Raw genomic sequence first — 23,889 nt, 5'->3', positions numbered from 1 at the left:
AAATAGCAACAATATACCCGCGGAAGTATTATTTAAAGTTCATTCAAGTAAGAGTACGTTCTTCCGGTTGTTTGTGTCACAATAGTGTGGGGAATAATAATGATGTCATTTTACCTACTTATTAATAAGTAATCGATAAAATTATGATGGCGTTGGATTGACACAATTCCTTCTTGCAATTTTTAGATATTACGTATAATAAAACCATCATGATTAGATGTTCAACATGAAATCTTCAATTATTTTTATGTAATTAAAATAAATCTGTTTTGAAGTATTTGTCGGGTTCTTTTTTGTTGCTTTATGTGACCGTGTGACTTTATTATTACAATGTAAACAAATTCTTTGTTGTTGTTAGGTCGGGGCCTTGTTTGATTGAGTCGCCCTGATCGGGACAAGCCTGCGCTGCCCCTCCCCCCTATAAGGAAGGCCGGGTGGGCACTGCGTCGCACCCTCGAACTGGGCCAGCAAGTGATGCTCACATCGTCACTGCGCGGCCGTCGCCTCCAACATTGGAGAAGCTCGTCTCGACGTCTCTATAGCCGCTCGCCTGCGCCGCTGGCGCTCTAGCTGCGACCATCGCTTCTCGCTAGCGCCCCGCAGTGACGCATTGCAGGTGCGCGACGGCCAATCGGCGCGCGCCGACCGCTACTTCACGCCGCCGCACCCGCCCGATATAAAACCGACTATCCTTTGCGGATTAAATGTAATCCTGTGCAGTGCGTCCCGAGACATGGACTTCGACGTTCGAGAAACACGCATATAAAACTAAACACGAGTGCGGTAAAGAAATACTAGAATCGATTAACGGATATGAAAATACGGTGAATCGAGTCTACGATTCGGAACGATTCGCGACCGACTTCGAAGCGAATCGCGGTCGCGAGTTTCCCGGCGCGGCCGCTCGCGCGATTGAGGGCGGCAGTATCGTTTCAATCGTCGGTCCGTGCGGTCGCGTTTGCGGCGTAGTCTGTGATTTTTAGTGTAGCTCCAGATAATCCAAGTTAATCTACAATGGTGAGTGTTATTTCTTCAAAAAGGTGTCGGAAGTGAATTCGGGAGATCGTCCTCGATCCGTGACAGAGTATATTTCTGGGATCTAGTGTATCGGTGTTTATAGTGATGACGGCCTCCATTATATTATTGTGATGGCCGTTTTTTACCGCATTGCGGAAGAGCGACGTTGACTCAACAGAGATGAGGAGTGATAATCGAGATTTGCAGATAAAAAAATGCATGTCGAGGCGCAACGGTTTCTCGGGTCTCCCGAAAAGAGGCTCAAGTAAGGTCGCCATAGTTTGTGCCGTAGGTGGTGCCGGTTATAATGACGTTACTCGTAGTTGCCGGTCGGTTGATGACGGTTTAAAATGGCGCTCGATGTGTTGTTCGTTTGAAACAAGTGGTTTTTGTGTGAGCCGGGGTGTAGAAAGCCGCGTCGCGCCCTGTTGACACGGATCGATCGGCCGGGCGCAACTGTCAAACGCCCGTTGACTCATCGCTAATATTTTCATACGCAATTCATTTGCCGCGTCCCTGTGGTCTCTATCGTTGCTGTAGGAACCTCACAATTGAGGGATGGTAAAGCGCCTCTAGTTAGTATTGCATAGAATTATTCATGGACCAATGTTTCCGATCTGTTGGCATGTAAATACTATGCCGGCGTAGTACCCCGTCCAGTGTCCCCATTCAAGGCTAGCGAGTATCTAAAAGGAGTCAGTTAGTCCTATTTGGACAGTATGAGTCATCTAGAGGCTAGATCTCCAAGCTAATGTAGTCATTTTATTTTACCCTTTTTGTTTCTCATTAATATTCTACATTCAATGAGATTTTATGAATTCAATTTCAAAATTCTTTATTCAATTTAGGATGATATACATCACTTGTTAACATCAAAAAATTACTTAAACTAAGTCTACTGCCGACTTCCAAAGCGCAGGTGAAGAAGAAGCGGCACAATAAACTTCACCACAGCCTTTTCTCCAAGGATGTCAATTAACAAATATAGGTCTTATACATATATTAAATTAGGAGGACGAATTTACATCATTATTATGAGATCTTGTACAAGACATCTTGTCTATGTAATCATAGACAGTAGGTATAGTACCATTTCAAGTTACATTTCAAGATTATTTATGTCTAGGGATATCTATTACAGTATATACCTACATTATTTGTAGCAAGTCATACAACATACAGGATACTAAACAGTAACTAACCTATGTGAACTCTTAAAACTTTCATAGTTGTCAAGACTTGTTATGAATTCTTATTCAAACTTGCAGAACATTGGGTTTATTGTATCTTCTAAAATTTTTCATAAAACACCTCAAAAGTCACATGTAACAGTTCTGTTTAGTATCCTGTATCCTGGCAGGACAACCTGTCTGTTGCATTACTTTTTACAAATAATGTAGGTAAATTATCTTGAATTGTAACTAGTTATTCCTGCTATAATCTATATTCTGTTAGTGAATTGAGATTTTATCTAACAAAAAAGTTTTATTGTTTTACTGGATCTTCCCTCTGACTCTGTCACACATTATGTAGCAATTTGTCTAATTAGTGTCCGTGTCTTGGCATTGTCTCGTGATGCGGAACAACTCTTAGCAAACAATGGTGTCTCATGGAGTAATTGCCATATTTTTAGCAGATTGCAAAGATAATGCTCGTATTGTTAAGGTGGCCTTGTCTGATAAACTTTGCTGTGTCTGATGCAAAAAATTTTTGTATGTGTATATTATGGATATTGACGTTAACAATATGTTACTACTGCACTAAGCCCTTTACACTAGTAAGTTATTAGATTAATTCAAATTTTGCAAGTGGAAAAACAAAGCTAGGTACTTAACAGTAAAAATATTAAGTATTTACAGTGAAACTTATGGAACTTTTAACCTAAAGTCCTTACAAGAGCGGAGCCTATAGTATGTTATTGCTCAACAAGCCATTATCAAAATGATAAGAAATATTAAATTTAGAAATTCTTAGACAATGAATAGCACTTGACAAATATGATCAAATTGATACTCTATTATATTTATTTATACACTAGTTTGCCATGGTAACACCTAAAGATTTTTAAATATTGCAAGTTCATGCTAAAATTATCATGTTATTATTTATTAAGACTGTTAAAAGGCAAATCTACTTCCATACTAATATTATAAAGAGGAAATATTTGTATTTTGGTTTATAATGAATAAACTCAAAAACTACTGGGCCAATTTTGATGAAATTTGGCACAGAGATAGGCGAAAGTGACACGAGGCTTTTTATTATAGTTGATATATAATTATAATTTGATAAGATTAAACTTTAAACTCAATACTTTTAGCGACAATTTAAACAGACTCGCGAGCTATAGATTATAGGATGTTATCAGCTAAGGCTATTGATAAATTTTATTGTAATGCAGTATTCGATAGCAATACCGCAGTATGACGTCGACGCCGAGCAGGGTAATTACGAATAATCTGCTTGATAGTGATAACATATCTGTCTGATAGCGCGCCGAACATTATTACCATTACAGTATCATTCTCTTCTTGTTTCGACGCTCAGGAAAAATGGTGGCTACAAGTGTTGGTACCCTTTTACATTTATTTTGGGTTGTTATAGCAGTTTATAATACACATTTATATACATACATACATACGTGTGTACTATAAATTGTATACCTATGAAGTTCTTGTTTAATATACCTATCGTACTGTTGTCATTTTGATAATAGAGATTTTTCAGTACTTATTCACATCAATTATGTGGTATTTGTTCTTCATCGATTGCTTGTAAAATGTTGTTTATAGTAAAAGCAATGGATTCCTAAAGTCTATCTAAATTTAGTCCAACGTTAATCGAAATGTTGACTTTCCAGGCGGATCAATTGACAGAAGAACAGATCGCCGAATTCAAGGAGGCGTTCTCACTGTTCGACAAAGACGGCGATGGCACGATCACGACCAAAGAGCTGGGCACGGTCATGAGGTCGCTAGGACAGAACCCCACAGAAGCTGAGCTTCAGGATATGATCAACGAAGTTGACGCAGACGGTGAGTCAGCTCTATGTTAAAATTCAATGTAGGTTGCTGGTTTTTTCTTGTATGTTGTATGCAAAGCTCACATCAGCAGCATCGGTGATTTGTGCCTGAGCCGCCGATAGCTTGTAGCAGTTAAAGTCCGTAGTTCGCGATGTTACATTTAGGTACCTAAGCAACGAATTATATGTAGATCCTAGTAATCCTTAACTGCCTTCTGCAGAGATTTGGTACAGAGGAGCAACTGAGGACAGTAAAGTTGCTCCTCTGTAACAAATCTCTGCAAAACTTGTAGTAAGTTGCTGAAGAATCTGTTGAAAATTTCTTAACGTGGGTGACTGTTATTGTTTGTTGTTACTGTACTACCACTAAATGAAAATTTTCTCGTATACTTACCTATATGTATTTTTATTTATGGTAGGTAGGTAATTATTATTTCATCGACAGTGGCAATCGATTAAGACTTAATAACCCATATTTATCAACAATCAACAAGATAATCTTTGTCACGTTCATTTCGATTACAAGAAATTAAAAGTATTTTCTAATGACATTTTAATTCTGCAAATCCGTGGAATTGGAGGCAACAGTAATATATTTAGAACCATGAAATCGCGATTGATTGAAAGAATCGCACAACAATTTGTAATTTCCGCAGAAAATGAAGGCTGAAATATATTTAGAAGGCCGTTTTAGTATGAGAGATTACACGTACCTAATTACAAGTTTTATCTTGAAATTTTACCTGGAAGTGTAAACTCACTCCGATTAAGGATATATTGAAAATATCGACAAAATTATAATTATTTTTTCCACTTTATTTCATACGTCCAAATTGCAAATTACTTTTATACAAAGTTGAATGCCCCGATATCGGAAAAGAACTAAAAAATATTGAAATAAACAATATCACAACACAAATGTTTACAAAACATCGCATTGTGATTACATTGCTGAACTCTGTATTCGAAATGAGGCAAGTTAAATAAAACGCTAGATAACAAAGAAATAATGATAACGATATTCCATATTTGCACGGGAGCAGTCAATGTTAGCACACAACCACAACAATTGATAAAGCACGCGGTTGTATATGTTCGAACAATGTTTGGGTTTCCTCTGAAAACATGGATATCTGTGGTTGTCTTATAGGCCTTATCTGAGCAAAGATTTAGGTTAATCAAATACTTTGAGCTAAGTATTTTTATGTATTTACTCTACACAACATTTATCGAAATAAAAAAGCACCGAAGAAATAAGTATCGATCGACACAAGAAGGCATGTATGGAGGAATTAAGTCGTCTAAATCAATCTTAAGTATCAACTATCGACTAAAGAGATTTCGGAGAATTTTCGGACTCAACTAGGGAGGGAACCGTTTGGACAAGTAGACTGATTAAAGAAATTTACCCATCGTTCCATAGGGCCCGACCGATATGAACAGATTTATATTAACACATAGTTCCACTTGAAAGCCCGCCGGAGCGAAGGCTATTGGAAACTCATTAGCTTAGAAACGAGCTAGCCTTTAATTGGATGACCTAGTGCCGACATACCTGCACTGTTTGCGGTTACTAAACAAGATTGGCGCGCAGGCCTACTTAAAAAAGGGTCAGCAAGAGTAGTTACATTTTCTACCAGTTTGTTTTCTGGGAAAATATTTTTTCTCGACTTTGTCTGCGCGGATAAGACACTAGAAGTAACTAGTCTTGTAGGGATCTTTTTGGATAAACAAATATGTACCATAGGAATGATGCAATAATTTTGTATAATGACCAAAACTGAATTTTGAAATGCCAAAACTTTTATCTCGCTATAGTTGCCCACTCCAATAATTACAAATAACCATAAAGTTTTATTTGCATGTAGGTATCTAGCAAAGCTTATTGTCCACTTAATATTCATGTTACTTCAGTGTAATAAATAATTCGAATATTTGTGTTCAGTTTACGTGTCCCCATATTCTTATCGTAAATCTCCCCAAATGTACCTTGAAATGTAATTGCATGTTCATTTCTGACATGTTGAACATCTTTTTTGGATACTTTCACCGTTGTTCGAGATATCAAAAGCAGGTCGAAGATTTTGGCAAACAACTCGAGTTTCGCGTTCTGCTTACTGTCAATAGGGTTGCCAATCCTTCATATCAAAATGTCCACTATATCAAAACCTCCAGTAAATTCGTAAAAGTTTGGTTATATCAATTAAAACATTTCCAAAATCTATCAGATAGATCTTACTGAGATGTGTGACACATCTGAGATTATCTTAGTAGTTAAAAAAGCAAAAGCAGCTGTTGCTGCTGACTCGTAATCAGCACCACTCGAAGAAACGCGTCTAAAATACAAGTACTTTGATAATATTATTAAAATACTCAGTAAAGTTTACAAATTGGTCAACCCTATTTTATTAAAAAATCCATTATTTACAAACATTCCTCAGAACAAGGATCCCGTTGGATGATGAAGCCTAATCTGTCAAACAGGAATGCTTTTTTTATGAAAACAATGGAGGAGTAATATCGAAAAAGCTACATAATACATTCATCCCTGTTAAAATTTACTTGCTAGCTAGACTTTGTTAATTCCGCAAATCAATTTAACGCTTTAGAACGCTCGTTATCCGCAGAGATAGGCAGATAATGTTTGTGGATTTCTTAAAATGGCATTCTAAGTAGTCTTGCTCTTTGCATTCTCATATTTTTCATTGTATGCACACTTCTTTCAACGCTTATAAATAAAATTATGTTAAGTAGCTCACCTTTTGTTATCGACAGTTTAATCTTGTTGGGTGATATTTTTCTCATGGTATGTGTTGCAATATGAACGCAGCTGTCGATATACTTCTCACATTTTAGCTGGGTACGTAATGCACTGATAAAACAAATATTCTCAAGTCAGTTTATAGTTTCGGTATTACGTATTTGTAAACAGCGTTGCTTTAAATTTTGATAACAAATCTTGATCTATGTCTATTCTAGGATCTGGTTTTAAAATACACGTTTTGATGGCGTGTGTAGTGACATCACTACCTAACGATTCTATATGTTCATTTTTCACAAATTTGCTATATTTAGTATGCTTATTATTACATGGGCTGTTTCCGATTATTTTGTTTTTCAGTTTCTGACGTATCTAGTTTCGTATGCGTAACGTGTTAAAGTACTTCCTGTGACAATTTTTACGATGGGCACCTTTTCTGACACTAGAATATTTTTTCCCAATTCGTTACTAGGTAACAATTTACAGCAGAACTATGTTTCTATTTTTATAATAAACTAGATTTCGAGTGATGCGCGTTCAGACAGACAGACAGACAGACAAAAATAACCAAAACTATTTTTTCGTCATCTATATCAGTAACTAAGTATATTTCATTAAGAATAAAAAAAAATCCAATGTACAAATTTGACCTTTCTTCAATTTTATTATATGTATTGATAACGCATTTATTACTCACCCACAGACTTTAATAATTAAGCATTACCTGCAAAGCTGACTATAAAATGATATAAATTATTATTAGGTCTATAAAGTTTTGTAAAGAATTGTAGATATAGATACATATCATTTACCATATATATCATTTACCACCCTACTTCGAGCAAGACATTGACGATGTTCATTGACATATAGATACAACATCGTCACAGATCCGATCCGTAGCTTACAGTTAAGTCAACCGAACGTCAGGTTACTCCGCACAGACATTTATGCATTGATAATAGCGTCGAATTCGCAATGGATTTAGGCAGCTTTATGTGCTCACCACTGTACATGCGTAACATAAAACCATGTTTGTAGTGCGTCACCACACCAGCTTCTAATTGTGCGGTAACACAAAACCGAGCTAAAGCCGCCTCTTATTGTTTGTCTAGTGCTCTGCGTGTAACGAATCGTGACGAGATTGCTTGTTCCACTCAAATGCGTCTTTGGTTTATATATGTTTCTTCAAAAAGAGAAGAATCTCATAAACTTGGCTTCTAAGAACTAATAACTAAATAATTTTACCTGATTAATGTGCCTGTATAAAATTCGGCACAAATTAATTGTGCTTCCTGGATCCATTCTTGAGTAGCCACCTAGCTACGAGCTACATTTTTCATCAAAAAATTTGAATAGCATAATATATTTTGTTATCTCGTATTAACTTTACTAGTAACTTATCGTATTTGAATATGGTGCTACAGTCGTTAACGGAAATGATTATTTCATTTATAAAAAAGGTACACTTTCCAGTCAGATGTGGGGCACAATAAATTGTATTAGCTAATCACAAAATATCAGATAATTTAAGTCACTATCGCGTGATTATCAATTTCGCCGGAAATGTATGTGAGTTAATTGCTAGGTGATTTCGATGTAAATTGTAAAAGGATATAATAAATACTTGTTGCTATGTAGGTATATTGTAATTGGCATTAATATTATAATATAAATGAATATATGCACAAATTAATTCTTCTGACTTGGACAAATAATATAACCCTATTTGATCGGACACTTTCACTCGGGGTGGTCTCATCTCTTTCTCTTTATTATCAGAGAAATCTTTCCATTCTTATTTGTCTCCCTTGGTTATTTAGTTGACGTATTTTTAAATAAATATTTTCATTTCGTTATCGATAGCTGTAAAAGTTATCATAGTGTCACGCGCCGCGGCCGTGACATTGCGTGTCGGATTTCTTGCAACAAACAACAATAGTATGGCCACGTTAGTTATTGGCCCATCCGGTGCGCCCGCGCAAGATCACAATGCCGCTGCGAATTAATTGGTCCTGTCGGAAATAAACCCCGATAACACCGGTTTCCTGTACCGATAGCTGTAATTAGTCCGTTTGGTGCAGTCGTGTTGGAAAATTTAAATATAAAAAATATTATTACGAGCCGTCAAGGGTCCCACTGCTGTGCAAATACCTCCCGCCATTTTATTTCATTTGATCCGGTCTTGTGTCAAATCTTACCAGTTTGTTAGATATTTATCCAACTCGTCTCGCCATCTGGTAAAATCTGGTTTTCGGTTTTCCCGGTTTCGGCTTATTTGTGGGAACCCAGCTTATGATCACCAGATAATCATCATCTAGCTGAAACCTGAGACACCGCTTCCGTGTCTTTTCCTACCTTTTCAAGATTTACTCTACGTATAAAATCCGTTGTAGATTTCGCCTAAAATAAACCTATCCTAACTAAGTGCAATATGAGCAGAATAGATCCATAGCTTCATTGATTCAAGAAACCTACGAATGTCCAACTTCCCGTCAAAGTCGGATTATTATATATTTAAGTTTCTAATAAAAAAGATAGCATAACATCTGGCTTAACAGATTTGTTATAGCGCATCGCCAATGTAATTAAGGGCACACTCTTCACACGTACAGTTTCAAGAAACTGTCTCACGGTCACAAAATGTCCCTAATGATACTAGGTGGTCCTTCGTTCATGTTAGTTTATTTATAAAAACTACCTCATTTGTTATTATTATTTTATTCCCTATTTACAATTATTTTCGATTGACCCTGAAATGGTATCACTGTATTTGTCATTGAATTAGTTTCCTCGACGCTACCTAATATAGCTAAAACAATTACTAATTCCGGAATGATCTGTTCATTTATGTGAGCAGCCATGCGTCCGTATAATTTCGTGAAGTGATTTCACAAACGTATCATGCTGTGACTGCAACCATGTCGGGCCTGAAATCGGACTCTGATGTAAATTAACCAATTTACCGTCTCGCCAGATCTCATTGCAATCGGTTTTGTTTGTTTTTTTATATAATAATATCAATATCTTATTCCCAATGAATCTATTACAATAAATAAATACGCGTCATAATAAGACTACCTACTCTTTACTATTACTTGATTTTACGCAATAAATATTATTTTGGGCAAACGTCCATCTATAGGACCGAGTACATGTGTTTTAATTCTTCTCATATGATAAACTAGTATTGAATGTTTACAGCGATTGCGCTTGGTTATTCTTTTATAAATATATACGATTTTACAGAAGTTACTAATAAGTAAAATTATTTTTAATTCAATAATATTTAGCACAAAAGCTATCTGACCATCATCTCATCTGCGGTTTTAAATGTGTGTTTGTTACTCATTCACGATTTATTTATTCAACCAATCTTTTTGAAATTTTTCATACATGTAGTTTGAAGTACGAAGAAGGACATAAATGGTACCTTTAATTGCGGCTTCGCCCGTGGGAATTTCCCACAGAAGTGTTATTTAAACAACATAGTTCAGTTATTTTTCCGGGGTAAAAGACCCTTCTCCGTACTTCAAACTACCTATATGTATGCAAAATTATAAAAAAAAAATTTTGAGTAGATGAGCGTGAAGAGGTGGGTAATAAAAAGCAAACTTTCACATTTATAAATTAGGATTTATTATAAAGTTCTTTATTTAGTTCTAACAGATTGTTTGCTCGGGGGCAAACTTAGTCTGTTTTATATCTGCGAATATTTACGTTACGCACGACCACATGATTTCGCGGGGAATTTACAGTCGTCACATAATTTAAAAATTCAAGCCTTGCATTACGTACGACCGCTAACGACCGTAAATATCGCAAGAAATCACTTTTTACTTTCTTCTTGACATATTTGCAGGAAATTGTTCGCACGTTATGAAAAATATATGTCTGATATGACAATAAATAATTTTTATGAAGTTTTGGTTGGGAGCAAATATTATTTAGCAGAAACGACAGGCTTTTTGACAACTTTCTTCGGATGATGAAACAAACAATGCCAGATATTTGCAGAAAGTAGAGCAATTTATGCTAAAACTTGATACGTGGGCGGGCTTCTGGCGCCGCGCCGGTGACTGAATACTCCGAGGAAACGTGCCCCTCGTCTAGTTCCAATGACCCCAACCCCATAAGAAATATCACTTATAATTACGATGCGTCCTTCATAAATAAAGCATCTGACATAATCAATTCGTGTCTCGATAAACGAAAGTAGAAATGCCAGTATCTGTGTTTCCCTTTCTCCAAATAGTGCCTGTCTATGATTCAATAGCTAAGTTGAAAAAACAATGATACATTTAATGGAGCTCTGACTCGCAAAAGTAGTTAAACTATGTCATGATCATAAGTTTCTTGGAATGAAATAAATCCAAAGCTGGATATATTGAAAAGGACCCAACAAAACTATTGTTCATTTCAATGATTACTTTGATCATTTATTTTATCATAACCGCTAAATAGTGTGCAAGTAGTGTAATGTGAATTCTTGTCTCTGGCGCCTGAGTATGATTCGCAGGGCAGGCACCACTGAACTCGCCAAGTTTCATTGACCCCACCTCGTAAAAGCACTGTTTTACGGCTTTTCGAGTGCAAATTTCGTTTAACGTATCAACCGAATGATCAAAGGATGTTCAAATGCAACGATTCGAGAAATGCATGTGTACGTTTCTGATTTAAACAAGATTGCTTTTGCTTTTATATTGCCTTAAGCTTTCACCCAATACCAATAGTAGAATTTTGATGCTCACCAGAATCATTTTTTGCTACATTGCTAATCTTCTGTTTCTTCATAACTGGAAGCATCTTCAGGCATGTAGGCAGAAATATCAAGATTACAATCAACAAAATATATTCAGTCCAAAAAATGTTAGTAAACGATATGTAAAGCTCTCTAGCTGGCATAGAGTTTGCGGTGATGTCATGGGCGTAGCGATAAGGAGTCGTTCACTCGCCAGAGGGAGATAGCGGGATGGCACCGCGGCACTCTGCTATTTCTGGAACAATGCCGAGGGACATTCGGCACTCTGACGAGACTTCGACAGCTGACCACGCACGCTAATCCAGACATGACCTTTAATAGCGATTATCGAAATTGGAACTGGCTTTGGCCCAATCGTTAAATGTTGGCCCGCATCTTGAAATTTATTGCCACGCTATCTAGTTTGGAAGAGATGCTAAGAATTTGATACTGTTCTGTTTTCTCGCTACCTACCTGAACTTAAAAACACCTCAGTAACAGATAAGGCAACGCTGATAAACCTTCACCCACCAAAGGTGGAGAGAGAAAATATTAACATCTTTTTACCAAAACATGATTCATTAATTATACTCTTATCTGACAACTATGCTTTATATATAGACATAAATGAATGATTAATTTCTATTTACATATTAACCACTCAAGATATGGCGTGCCTGCATATTTGGTCGTCAGCTGACGTGGTTAGGGGCGGGCGTGTGGCGATCAATACCAAGGCACGTTTATATTTCGGCCGCCTCTGAGGGCCGGCTGCACTCGACCTGACATCCAAATCCTATGCTCAAATCTCCGTAATCTATTTCCCTGCAGTTTACTTTTAGGATTTGCTGGATTTTGCTCGGAGATTTTGAGGATTGCTCAAAAGATTTCTTCTGCGCGACACTCGCACATGTGTCGAAGAAATCTTTCGAGAAAATCAATGTGAGGGTAATTGAAAAATATATACAGATTAAATAGCATTTTACATTTTAGTCAAATTAGATTATGGCGAAGCTACTATCACTGAATGAAACAATTTGACGAAGGAAGGTGGTGTCGTAGTGTAATCATCAAGCTGCAAAGACAGACAAGCGGTCAATTGGTTTATTTAAGTACGTTCGTCGACGTGTCGTCTTTCGCGTTCGATTGACCCTACTCGGCCCTAACCCCTGAATAAATCACGTTTACTACGATCGCACAATCGAGTTGCATCCAAACTACTATATGATTGATAGCAGACATCGTAGGGGATAGAACCGAAGCATGATAAACGAGCGCGTCCATGAGAACAAATCACGGTAATAAATCATAAACAGTGAACTTTCAATGAGATAGTTCAGATGAGCGAAACTATTAGAGCATACTTCATTTATAGAATCCCAGCATTAAATGCTTTGCAGTTCTTTTTAATATATTTGGGGTAAGTATCTCGACTCGTTCGACAATATTATTTCAAAATTAAAACTTTTCTTGAATCATATATGCTCTATCAACGCTACCGCACCTTCATGAGTCACATAATATTAAAAGATACGAATCGATACTCATCGCCGTAGAATTTCCACTACATCATATCTATAGGTACTTTGTGACACTCACGACATTTATCTATCATTTGTCGGATAATTTATGTCCGCGGAGATGTAAGAGTTCGCACGACGCATGCGCCTGTTTACGCTTCTAATCCGGGACTGGGATCACAATAAAAATAGGTTACGGGCCGGTCAAGCAACCCGCCATCGATCGACTGGGAACCGATCGCCGTTCGTTCTAGATCGCCCAATTGTTCGATACTTTCTCAACACACTTAATTTTAATGGGGCTATGATTGGAGCATGCACTATGATGTCCCTGCCCTTTTAATTCCTAAAATGCGAGAGTAATGGATGGATTAAACTTCCGCTAAACGATGTAAATATCCTTCTTCGTTCGTTTTCGTTCGATCTGGAGCTGAGGAAGCCTCTTCATCAGACTTTGCAAAGATGTGATGTACAATAACTCAAGATGATTTCATTCTACGATATAAAGATTTTAACTGGCAGTTCACAATGATATCATCTGTGGGTGATCCAGGGTGACGCAATAGTAAACTAATTAGGCATTATACTTTATGGAAGTTTTATGTGAATAATTTATCTAAAATAGAGGCTAAGCTAAAATGGCCGTGATACGTGCGACATTTCTCGCCATTATTATGTGCCTCGCGTGCTGACCGTCATCCATTGTCTTCCGGCAGTTTCCATCGCACTTGTTTTCCTCTTGTTTTTGGTTTCTAATTGCCACTAATACCCTCGACACGTTTCTTTATGTTACCTAAAATGCTAACAAAATGAACATTTGTGTAGCACATTCCACTATAACTAAGTTAACGACTCTCTAATTTACGATGACCAAAGATAATTCTCGTTTAGCTCTTCTGGTTTGCGTCCAGATCACGGCTGTTGTAAATCAGAGTAACGAAGCGTGTTGTGTAACTTGGTGACATAATCCATGTGCGGATTACCGGCCCCTTTCAAGATTAATTACACTTTCGTTTTCGTGGGATGAAATAGGCATTTACATAAAGCCACAACGTTGACTGGTCGTCCTTGAAAACTGCTTGATCCAACGGCTATTAACGATTTCTTCTTTTACTGGACTTATTGCCATTCAATTTTATTGTCTATTTGTCAGTGTTTCTAATTGCCATTCCTATTATTTTGCAGGCGGCCTTGTGCCGCGTAAACAGTGTATGCTGTAAACATCTGTCAGCCGTTGTGAAGGGCTATAACTCGCTTCGCTATGGTGGGTAAATCCCGAGGCTTAGTTGGTCGCTCGCCAAACTATTCGAGCGCTATCGGGCGATTTCATCAGGAACGACGCCCCCGAACATTGCCCAAATAGCTGACCCATTGTCGTCCTAATTGCTCGACGGGGTGCCCTTTAAGATTGTGAATCACACGCCTGAATAAAGCTTTCTATTTTGAAACAAGTGTATCATGACTTGGTCACCCGTATTTATTACAGCACCACTATAAATAATTAATCTCTGCTCATCTGCAATATAAAAGACAAACGAAATATTAAAGTCAAATTGAAGAGACAGCAAAAGTAACTCGTGTAAGCTTTAACAATGTTGACATCGTACGTAACGTCTGGAGCCTTGCAGAACGCGAATGAATTTGCATATTTCGTTGGCCCCTAGCCAGTACGGTTGTCGCATTTTACTTGCAGTGTCGGGATGCCGAGGAGCATCGCCCTGCCTTACCTCGTTCGTGAAAACTCATCGGCATCGTCTGCGGATGCACCAGTCGCCGCGCTAGCTATGTCCGACACTAAAATTCAAATATGCTCATAACACGTGCACTAACCTTGCATATAAATATCAGGCGCCGGGAAAATATTAGGATAAAAAGCCTCTTCCGCATACCGTTCTCACTGGAAAGTTAGCGCAATACCGTGGGTGTTTTAGTTGGATGGTAATTAAAAATATTGACGCTTCGTATAAGGAATGTAGTGGTATGCTAAAGGCTGACGGCAGCCGCTGAGTCAGCCGGCCTTGCTGCGTATTGGTAGGGCTTCGTATTCACGCGATGCTAGCTTCGATCGTGGTAGCCTGATTTCGGAGCCGGTACCACCCGTTACAGCCATGTTTTTATAGACCATAATTTCGCAACTCTCAATTGCAATTGTTACTTAGAAAAGCTTTAGTATTGAGGATGTAATTAAAAATATATTCGCTATTTGGCTGGCTTGCTGCTAGTTGATAACAACATACACCAACGCATGACCATTTTGGCTATAAAATTAATTTGATCACATGCGCCGAATGATTTCATAGTTTAATTTACGTGCAGCCGATCAATTGCAATTGCACATTTTAAATCTCCTTTTAGAATACACTTGCGCTCCGATGAAACTAATTCAATGTCACATACGGTTAAATAAAATGCGTAATCATTCACTAGATGTGTACATAAACCTATAAAGAAATAGATTGTGTACATCGTCAAAATATAAAAATAAGTATTGCAAAGAATTTTCATTCTCAAGAGGCTCACAGTAACAAATATTTCCCGTGTAGAGTTTAAAAGAGAAGCGATACTTTATTTAGTATTTCACGCTGCTTATCATTCTCTTCTCATGAGGCGCAATTTGTAAGAGTCGTACAATTTTCAGACGTTATTACGTAACACAGAGGTTTATTTCTCATCACGATTGCCAGATAATATATGAAGACGATCTATTGTGGTGGCCTTGCGTTAATTACCGGAACTTTCCCAGAGTGTTGGTGTTTACACGATCGCGTCTAGATTGCCGGTTTGATTGCTCGGGCCGCCTGATTGATTCCATTGATTGCTTCCATCTAGCTCGGATTGAGATGTTGTTTGGCCCGATAATATTCAACGTTTATGATTAAGAGTTCACAACAAGGTAGCTACATAATGATTGATAGAAGAAAAGTGATATTCTCAACATTTTTATTATAACTTCGACTGACAATATGTTAATGTAAAGATAACCGATGAAGTAAAAGTTGGAACCCGCTTTTTTCGCTACGCGTATGCGGCTATTAGGTACGGAACTATTGGAAATAGAAGTCTTCATGCTTCCTTTCTGATCTCTCAGTTTATAATGACGAATCAAAGGTCATTTTCGATGCATCCGCTTGCAAAGCGATTTGAATGCTCTAAATTGATTCCATGTTAAAAATTATATGTTGATTAATGGCAATTTTGGTAGTCTTAAAAAAACAAGGACGTGGCCGATGATAGCATACGAGTTAGCGATGTTAGACAGTTATTAATGATAGAGGTGGTCCTGATAAAGCGCATGATGTCATCCTCTGAAAAGCTTTGTTTACGATTACGTTCCTATCTGGCTGTATTTTGATTGAGTCCATATTTTGTAAAATTATCTTTATTTTGTAAATATTTTGAAAGATGATGGCGGTACGATAATTGATAGTTTACTACGGGGGTGGCAACTGGCCGCCCTAGATAGTGAGTGGAAATAGGAAAGTGAGGACTTTGTCCAGCAGTGGGACACATCAAAAGGCTAATATAAAAAAAAACTTATGCCATAGAATTCCAAATCACATTTTTCAGTTGCTCCTACAGTGGACTATTTCTGTATATATTTTTTGTTATTTTGTGGGCAATCAGAACATTGTTTTAACGCCATAGGAGGCGTGTTTAAAGGACTTGTTGAAGAACGAGTGCCGAGCAAAGGGTATTTATTATCTCTTGCAAATTACAACACTGCCGATATGAAAATAAACATATTCCATGAAAAATTAAGTACTCATAGAACAATAAACAAAGACACCGTTTAAATTAACTAACAAGTAATTGGAAACTGATGTTCGGGACGAATACGTCACTGAATAAGACTGCTTCGTAATTAAAATGCCAGAATAACTGCCAATTCTGAGCCAACAATAGAACAATGGAGAGATTACAGATTCATGCCCGCTGAATACAAATGAGCATAAAGTAAACTAATTTTAATTTCCGCAGGCCAAATATAAAAAGATGAACACAGAACGCTAGATTCTAAGACCTAATCTAGCTTTTCGTTTACCCATTTTTGTAATATCTTCACATCCATGGCGTCCGATTGTCCACTGATGCCGCTCACAGGCATGGACAGCCTGACGCCTGTGAGTGGTAACTGTCACTTAATAGACGACAAAACAACTTTTTACGAGATTAGTTCACAGAGTAACAAGCTGGATATAATTGGCCGTTGACATAAATAATGGATCAGAAGACGGGAGCGGTAGTACGAACTCGACGATTGATAGTGTTGTCCAGGTGCGGGCTAGCGGCCGGCCTGCATTCTCGAAAGCTCAGCGGCGATATAAATAACCACGCGAACCACCTCGCAAAGGTTAACCCAGAATTAGCCGCGCCAAACTTAACCCGCACTTATTTTTGCGGCGGCGTGCGTTCAACTCACCGGAGCCGATGACGGATGCGTGTCACGCATAGCAAGAGCATGATATAATCTGCGGGTGTGCAATCTTCAATCGACCGGGTTTTAGTATCGATTGTGCTCTTAAATAATAGCAGGTTAGAAATAACGTGGTGTGAAATTTTACTGTGTATTTTTTTTTATTCTATCGCGCTGTATCTGAGTTTGTTGTATTTCGAAAGTTGTAATCTGTGGCCGTCGTTAATGTATTTCAGATGGCGAAAGGTAAAGACTCTCTTAGCAACGTAACAGCTCGTATTTACTTGAGCAAAGCGATGACAGATTCACGTCACGAATTGAAATTATGATGAATTGACTCGCGTGCTGTACTCGTGAGTGTCTCGAATACACAGCGTACGGAACCGGCTTAACTTTCAAAAAATTCCTGACACATCAGAAGAGAAACGATATATCACAAGACTTGCCTCAAATAATATTATATTTATTGTAGCTGACAATTGTTGCAATAAGAGAACGATACATTTTGAGGCCAGCTTTTTACAGTAACCCATAGCATGCAAACTGCATCAAAGCGCGCCATACACTGCATAAATTAGTTTGGTGCACTGCACCAAACTAATAGCATTTTAATGATCACACCGGATCCTCGCGCCATGAATGCGAAACTACTACGTTCGGCTTACTGCTAAATTTTCTCCACTTTGAGCGGTGCATTGCTCATAAAGCATCAAGCAAGACTTTGAATGGTACTTGTATATAAGTTTTACGAAATTAACATGTGCTTACCACTGGTGGCGTGCCTGTATAATATTCATAATATAAATAAAGTACACATACATATAGAGTATATATATGATATTGCACCACTAATAAATATTGTATAAGGCTGGCCTAAATGAAATTATCGTGTTGGGCGCCAAATGTAACTAAATAATTCGAACGTCCGCACACATACGACTAGGTATAGGCTCAACTTTTTATTATACACACAAACCCATAAACCTGTTATGGTTTATGGCGCCCCGCCGAAATATTCCATAAGGTCCTTTCCATTATTAATTTTCATTTTTAACGTTATTTTAGTCACGCGACGGGTTCACGGGCGTGCTTTGTTAAAGTAAGCACATGCTAATGGATATGACTATGGCCAGGTCAACAAGTGTCTGACCGCTCTTTATAATGACATTATATATTCATTACTCGTTTTTTTACATAAGTTGATTTCAGTTAATAGTGCTTCACATCTTTAAACAAACAACAAAGTTGTTTTATATGAACATATAAATTACTTTTTAAAACTAATAGTAATTCGCTTATTTCAACTGGTTTATTTGTATTCGAATCGAATTGAATGTCTCTGTGTCACCTCTCCGTATTGCAGTCACGCGCGATACCTATTATATTTGTATTGAACGTTATAATTCTCCAACTACGTATTTCCTCTCTAATGCAACACAAAAGTCCAAATTTTATAGATTTCCCAGAAATTATTGTTTGTTTGTCTATTCGTGGAAGTGTACGGCGGCAGGATCCAAACACCGGATCGCAAATATTCTCGCATATTAATGGACCATTAATGAACAAGTTATTCGTTGATTGTGTACTTTAATACTTCATAAATCTTGGCTCTTGACAGCGCTTGAGTTAATTCCTATTAGTTGCTTGATCGGGCGTGTGCACGGTGATAGCGAACATCTGGATGGACTGGAACTGGAGTCATCGCTGCGAATAGCACATTGTCGACTGTGCATGTGATGATAATTGTATACCCATTTGTCTGATTGCTTTCGCCTGTTGAAGCTACAATTATAAGAAGTAGCTGTTAGCAGAAGTAACCATACAACTTTTGTTAGTTCAGACATTAACCATTACTCCATATCGTGTTACAGGCAACGGCACGATAGACTTCCCCGAGTTCCTCACGATGATGGCGCGTAAGATGAAAGACACGGACAGCGAGGAGGAGATCCGCGAAGCGTTCCGCGTGTTCGACAAGGACGGCAACGGGTTCATATCCGCCGCGGAGCTGCGCCACGTCATGACCAACCTGGGGGAGAAGCTCACCGACGAGGAGGTCGACGAGATGATCCGCGAGGCCGACATCGACGGCGACGGTCAGGTCAATTACGAAGGTCAGTACTGCTTGTTGAGTACGCGTGCACTGAATAGGTGAAGGTTGTGTGTTGTTTATAGCATGTGTATTGTCAGTGGACAAGATATTGGTGTAAAAAGTCTTTTCAGGTCAGTATTGTTGCAATACAAGCCTTGGAAGTTTGTATTGCAATGCGATTGTGATTCATCTATCATCAATTGATTAAACACTTGATATAAACAATACTTATAAGCACTATGTATCTATAATTGAGAATACAGATCGTTTTTGCAAAGGTTTAAACAATGTAAGCACAACAAGCACACGAAATCTGTGTCAAAGAGGCGTTTCCACCAATGCTGAAAATTGTCTGGTTACTAATGCACTTTACAGAAATTAAGCAGTCATGTTTGTTGTTTTCGTCACTCATTCTTCAATCAAACGCATTGGTAGAAGCCAGCCTTAGTTTTGAAAACACCTGCAGAATTTCACTTGTGAATGTTTGTAAAAAAACTAATGATTTATCTTTCGCTGTCAGATGTTTACTACACATAAATCACAAGTGAATTTCTCGAATGTATGCAGCGGTTAGTATATACAAAAAGAAGCAATACCACCCTCTTCGGTGTCGGCTAACTTATTATAAAGACGTCTCTCAGATTAATCAGTCTACTTGGTAGAGTTTGCCATGTCTACAAGATTAATGATTATATGATGGTAGGTATTTTTCCTCATAAAAAGTCGCAGCCGAGCGCAATGTTTATCTTTGCTTGTGATTTACGAATATCGCGTTTTCATGGGTTCGAAACTATTCAGCACTATACTATATACTAGTTTAAATAATCTCGATTAACTACACTTATATTAAATACAATTAGGTATAACGAAGTTAGGTTAGAAAATTAATTGGTACAATACAAACACTTCCAATTATGTACTTTCTTTCTGTAATATATCAAATGTAGATAAAATGAGATTGGCGTAGCTAATTTACACACAGTAGACCGAAAATCTGGTCAAACATATTATTTTAATATTACAAGAACATTATCAAAAAAGGTCAGTCTACTACGACTCTCTTAGTCTTAGGAAAAAAATCAAATGTTGCCCAGATTTTCGGCCAATATTCTGCCCGTATTTAATATTGACACCCGAGTATTGCTATGGTCTCAAACCCACCAGTGAGTCACAGTGGTTGTAAATCACGAACAATTAGCGTATTTCATTGCTTGGTAAAACGACGCTTGCCCGTTGCGCATGGCATCAGTGTTATGTTACGTTATGATGAAAAAACTGCATTTGGGTGGTCGCCAGCGCGTCACGCGGCCGCCGCTCTGCTACGTACACAAACAAACGCAGTACGATCAGAACAGTAAGAATTCATTGGAAAATCGTAACGCTTCAATACCATTGAGATCCCACAGTCAATATTGTATAAGATTGACGTAATACATGGCCATGTGCTGAACAACTAGCCCAGTTTGCACGAACTTTTGTTTAAATGTGAAAGATTCCTTTTTTCACAAAAACATGAGAATATCATCAAGCAAGTTCGTGCAAATATATTGGAAATCCGCACATATCTTACTCATCTGATTATGCTAGCAAGCCGGCCAGTCGGGCCGAGCGCTGGTCTGGCCGGCCTCAGGAACTGAGTGACGAGCCGCGTTCTCTCTCTTGCAGACTTCCATGCACTCGCCCAAATCATATTCGGTCGCGGCGACGGCAGCCGTTAGCCCGCGGCCCGCCCCCGTTCTTGTGATATTAGTTCCGTAACTAACAATAAGAAAAGACTCGCTGTGATCTCGAAACGATTTCCCCTAGTAGTGTGTAGCAATGACCCCAACGGCCTACGTCGAGTGCGGTACGACAATAGGTACATGCCAGTGTTAATCTTAATGGTTTGCTGCTCGTTAATAACTGTTCCTTGGATATGTTAGTTGCTCCCATCCCGAGCTACCCTGCCCTCACTCTAATTAGGGACGTTCACCACCTGAGTATTGTGATCTCTGTCTACTCACCAGCGACGGACCAGCGAAGGAAAGGGCTTCGCTGGTCCTGCGCGCACTATGCCCGCTGCCAGTTGAGCTGGCAATAACGGACGTTGACCTGAATTGATCTATCCTTGTCGCTTGTAGTGTCGGCCTTTTCGCTCAAGTATGATCTATCAACTGTGCTAAAGAATATAGTCACATACTGGCGTAAATAACAATTATGCAATAAAATGGGTATGAGGGGCATCTATCTTCCGACATTGGTATATTGTCTAGACGCAAAAGCCGGATTCTTTAGTACCCGGAAAAGGTCAAGTTTTAGGCCGTAATTTGCCGTACTTTCGACCTCTCGCGTAGTCCCCTGTTTTTATTGGCTTTACCTTGTAATTTTTAAATTAAATGACTTCTATGTAAGCGATGAGGACAATTAGATATCGGGTTAATGTACCCTATTGCCATTTCGCTGGACAGTAACCAACCGCATGTGTCTAATATTTGTATAGTTTTCTTTTAGAAATACCACCTGGTGTTCCCAGCGTAGCCCAGTGCTTGACTGTACATACATATGCTTCACACCCGACTCTGACGAACGAGCAGCAAACGTTACGAAATGGAAACTTTATCGCAATTAACTTAGGTGTTCACGCACGGCACAATTTCGGATTTACACAGCACTGGCTGGCATTTTATTCTCAATATTTATTATTACTTTTAAATATGTAAAACGGTAACCGGAGGGTGGTATTTCACATAATCCCCTTGTAGTGGCATGACGAGGTAAAGTTTGTTCGGTTTATGTTGTCTGTTGGGACGTCACCTCCTCTCAAGGTGGCCGCTCCTCGCCTTCATAGAGTTTCTGTCTCTAGTGCATCTTTGTCTCTCTGTCGGTCATTTTCGTTGTGTTAATTTGTGTGTTAACATTTTATCTTAGACATGTTATGCAAGGGTTTATGTGAAACAATTCTTGCCTATTTTTACTTCTATTAATTATTTTATCATGGGCGTGTAAAAACATGGTTAGAAATTTAACAAAATGGCGGAAAGTAAATGTAGAATTCATTCCAAAATGAACTGTGCGCGAAGCCACCGACGTTGCCTACGGTACTTTCATGTTTTTCGCGTCCGTGTTATTTACCTAGAATTTACCGAGATTGTACTGTGCCTGACTAATGCATTCTGTTTCTTTTCAGAATTCGTCACCATGATGACGTCGAAGTGAGCCGCCGGCTAGTGTGTGTGTGTAAAAAGCAGAGAATTTAACTATACATTTTGTTTCATGACACACAATATTACCATCGTATTGGACCTGCATTTCTCTAGTGTTTGCGATAAATTAAATATTGTCATCGTTTGAGTTGGCGCTGCCCGGCGCGGCCGCCGTTTAATTTAGATTTTAAAGTATTCCGTTAATTTTACTATGTAAGAAAAATTTTAACTGTAGCGGTACAAAGGGAAACGAATAGGTGTGCGTCGCAAAGTGATGGTTCCAGTCTGGGTTCGTGTCGGCTCATTATTTATATTTGTGTATATTTGTGTCGGTCGCTCCGATCTGTAATATTATGTATGTGTGCGTGCGTGTGTTTGCGTCGCGCCTAGGTTATGCGGTGCTAGCGGCCGCACCTTTCCGATACATTTTAATGTAAATTTTTTTCAAGTATGAGATATTTATAAAGTACGTGAAGATAAAATTGAAAAAAATCCCAAAAAAAATATACTGTGCCCGTTTCCGCGGCTCGGCCGCCCTCATCCGTGTACATTGCATCGTAATAAATGTTTACATTTAACTAACTCAATAAACGAATAAATTAGATTTATTGGTACTGCATTAATTGTATCGTATCTGTAAATGACTTGATAAATATTATATTTCTATTGTTGGTGAAACTAATTCTATCGAAATGGAAAGTACTCCGCTCTGTTATCTCACATTTGATTCATTCTGTTATTAAATTTTACAAAAGACATACTGAAAATAAATGTTTCTTCATTTTTAGGTCAATAAGCATCGATGTTTCATTTCGCCTCCGTTGAGTTCGTTGACCCCGCGCCGCGCCCTATCCGTTACGGAATCGTGATTTATTGTTGTTAGTGTATTTATAATAGGTACTTACTTAGTCATAATTACCCTGTTATTAGTTAATTAATGTATTATTGTAAAACTACAAATACAATCTACATCGGCTTGGAGTTTGTCTATGTATATTGTATAGTGCGCCCTCTGACCGACGTACGATATATTTGTCTCTCGATGTCGAGCTGTGCGTTCCGCGTTACCGCTGAAACCATAGGCTCTAACCATTTTAAATGGGCATGTCCTCAAATTCTGGCTTTTATTTTGTTATAAAA

General features: G+C 38.2%; 1 protein-coding gene across 2 annotated transcripts; it reads left to right on the top strand.

The window, feature by feature from the left end:
• Positions 1-665: 665 nt before the first annotated feature.
• Positions 666-23,546, top strand: LOC128671958 (calmodulin). 2 transcript variants are annotated; one of them, XM_053748811.1, is made up of 4 exons: positions 666-1,017; positions 3,878-4,052; positions 19,347-19,589; positions 22,734-23,546. In XM_053748811.1, exons 1-4 carry the CDS (start codon positions 1,015-1,017, stop codon positions 22,760-22,762), a joined length of 450 nt encoding a protein of 149 aa, XP_053604786.1. In that variant the 5' UTR covers positions 666-1,014; the 3' UTR covers positions 22,763-23,546. The 2 variants fall into 2 exon arrangements, with proteins under 2 accessions (XP_053604786.1, XP_053604785.1); XM_053748810.1 differs by lacking the exon at positions 666-1,017 and adding an exon at positions 3,446-3,584.
• Positions 23,547-23,889: the final 343 nt, after the last annotated feature.

Source organism: Plodia interpunctella, chromosome 8 (assembly GCF_027563975.2).
Source record: "Plodia interpunctella isolate USDA-ARS_2022_Savannah chromosome 8, ilPloInte3.2, whole genome shotgun sequence".
In the NCBI taxonomy this organism is placed as follows: domain Eukaryota; kingdom Metazoa; phylum Arthropoda; class Insecta; order Lepidoptera; family Pyralidae; genus Plodia; species Plodia interpunctella.
Note: the sequence above shows the minus strand (reverse complement) of the source record. Positions and strands in the feature narration are given on the sequence as shown.

Coding starts and splice junctions, on each gene's coding strand:
- LOC128671958 (XM_053748810.1), top strand. Junction 4,053..19,346: donor CAACGAAGTTGACGCAGACG/GTGAGTCAGCTC, acceptor ATCGTGTTACAG/GCAACGGCACGATAGACTTC. Junction 19,590..22,733: donor CGGTCAGGTCAATTACGAAG/GTCAGTACTGCT, acceptor GTTTCTTTTCAG/AATTCGTCACCATGATGACG.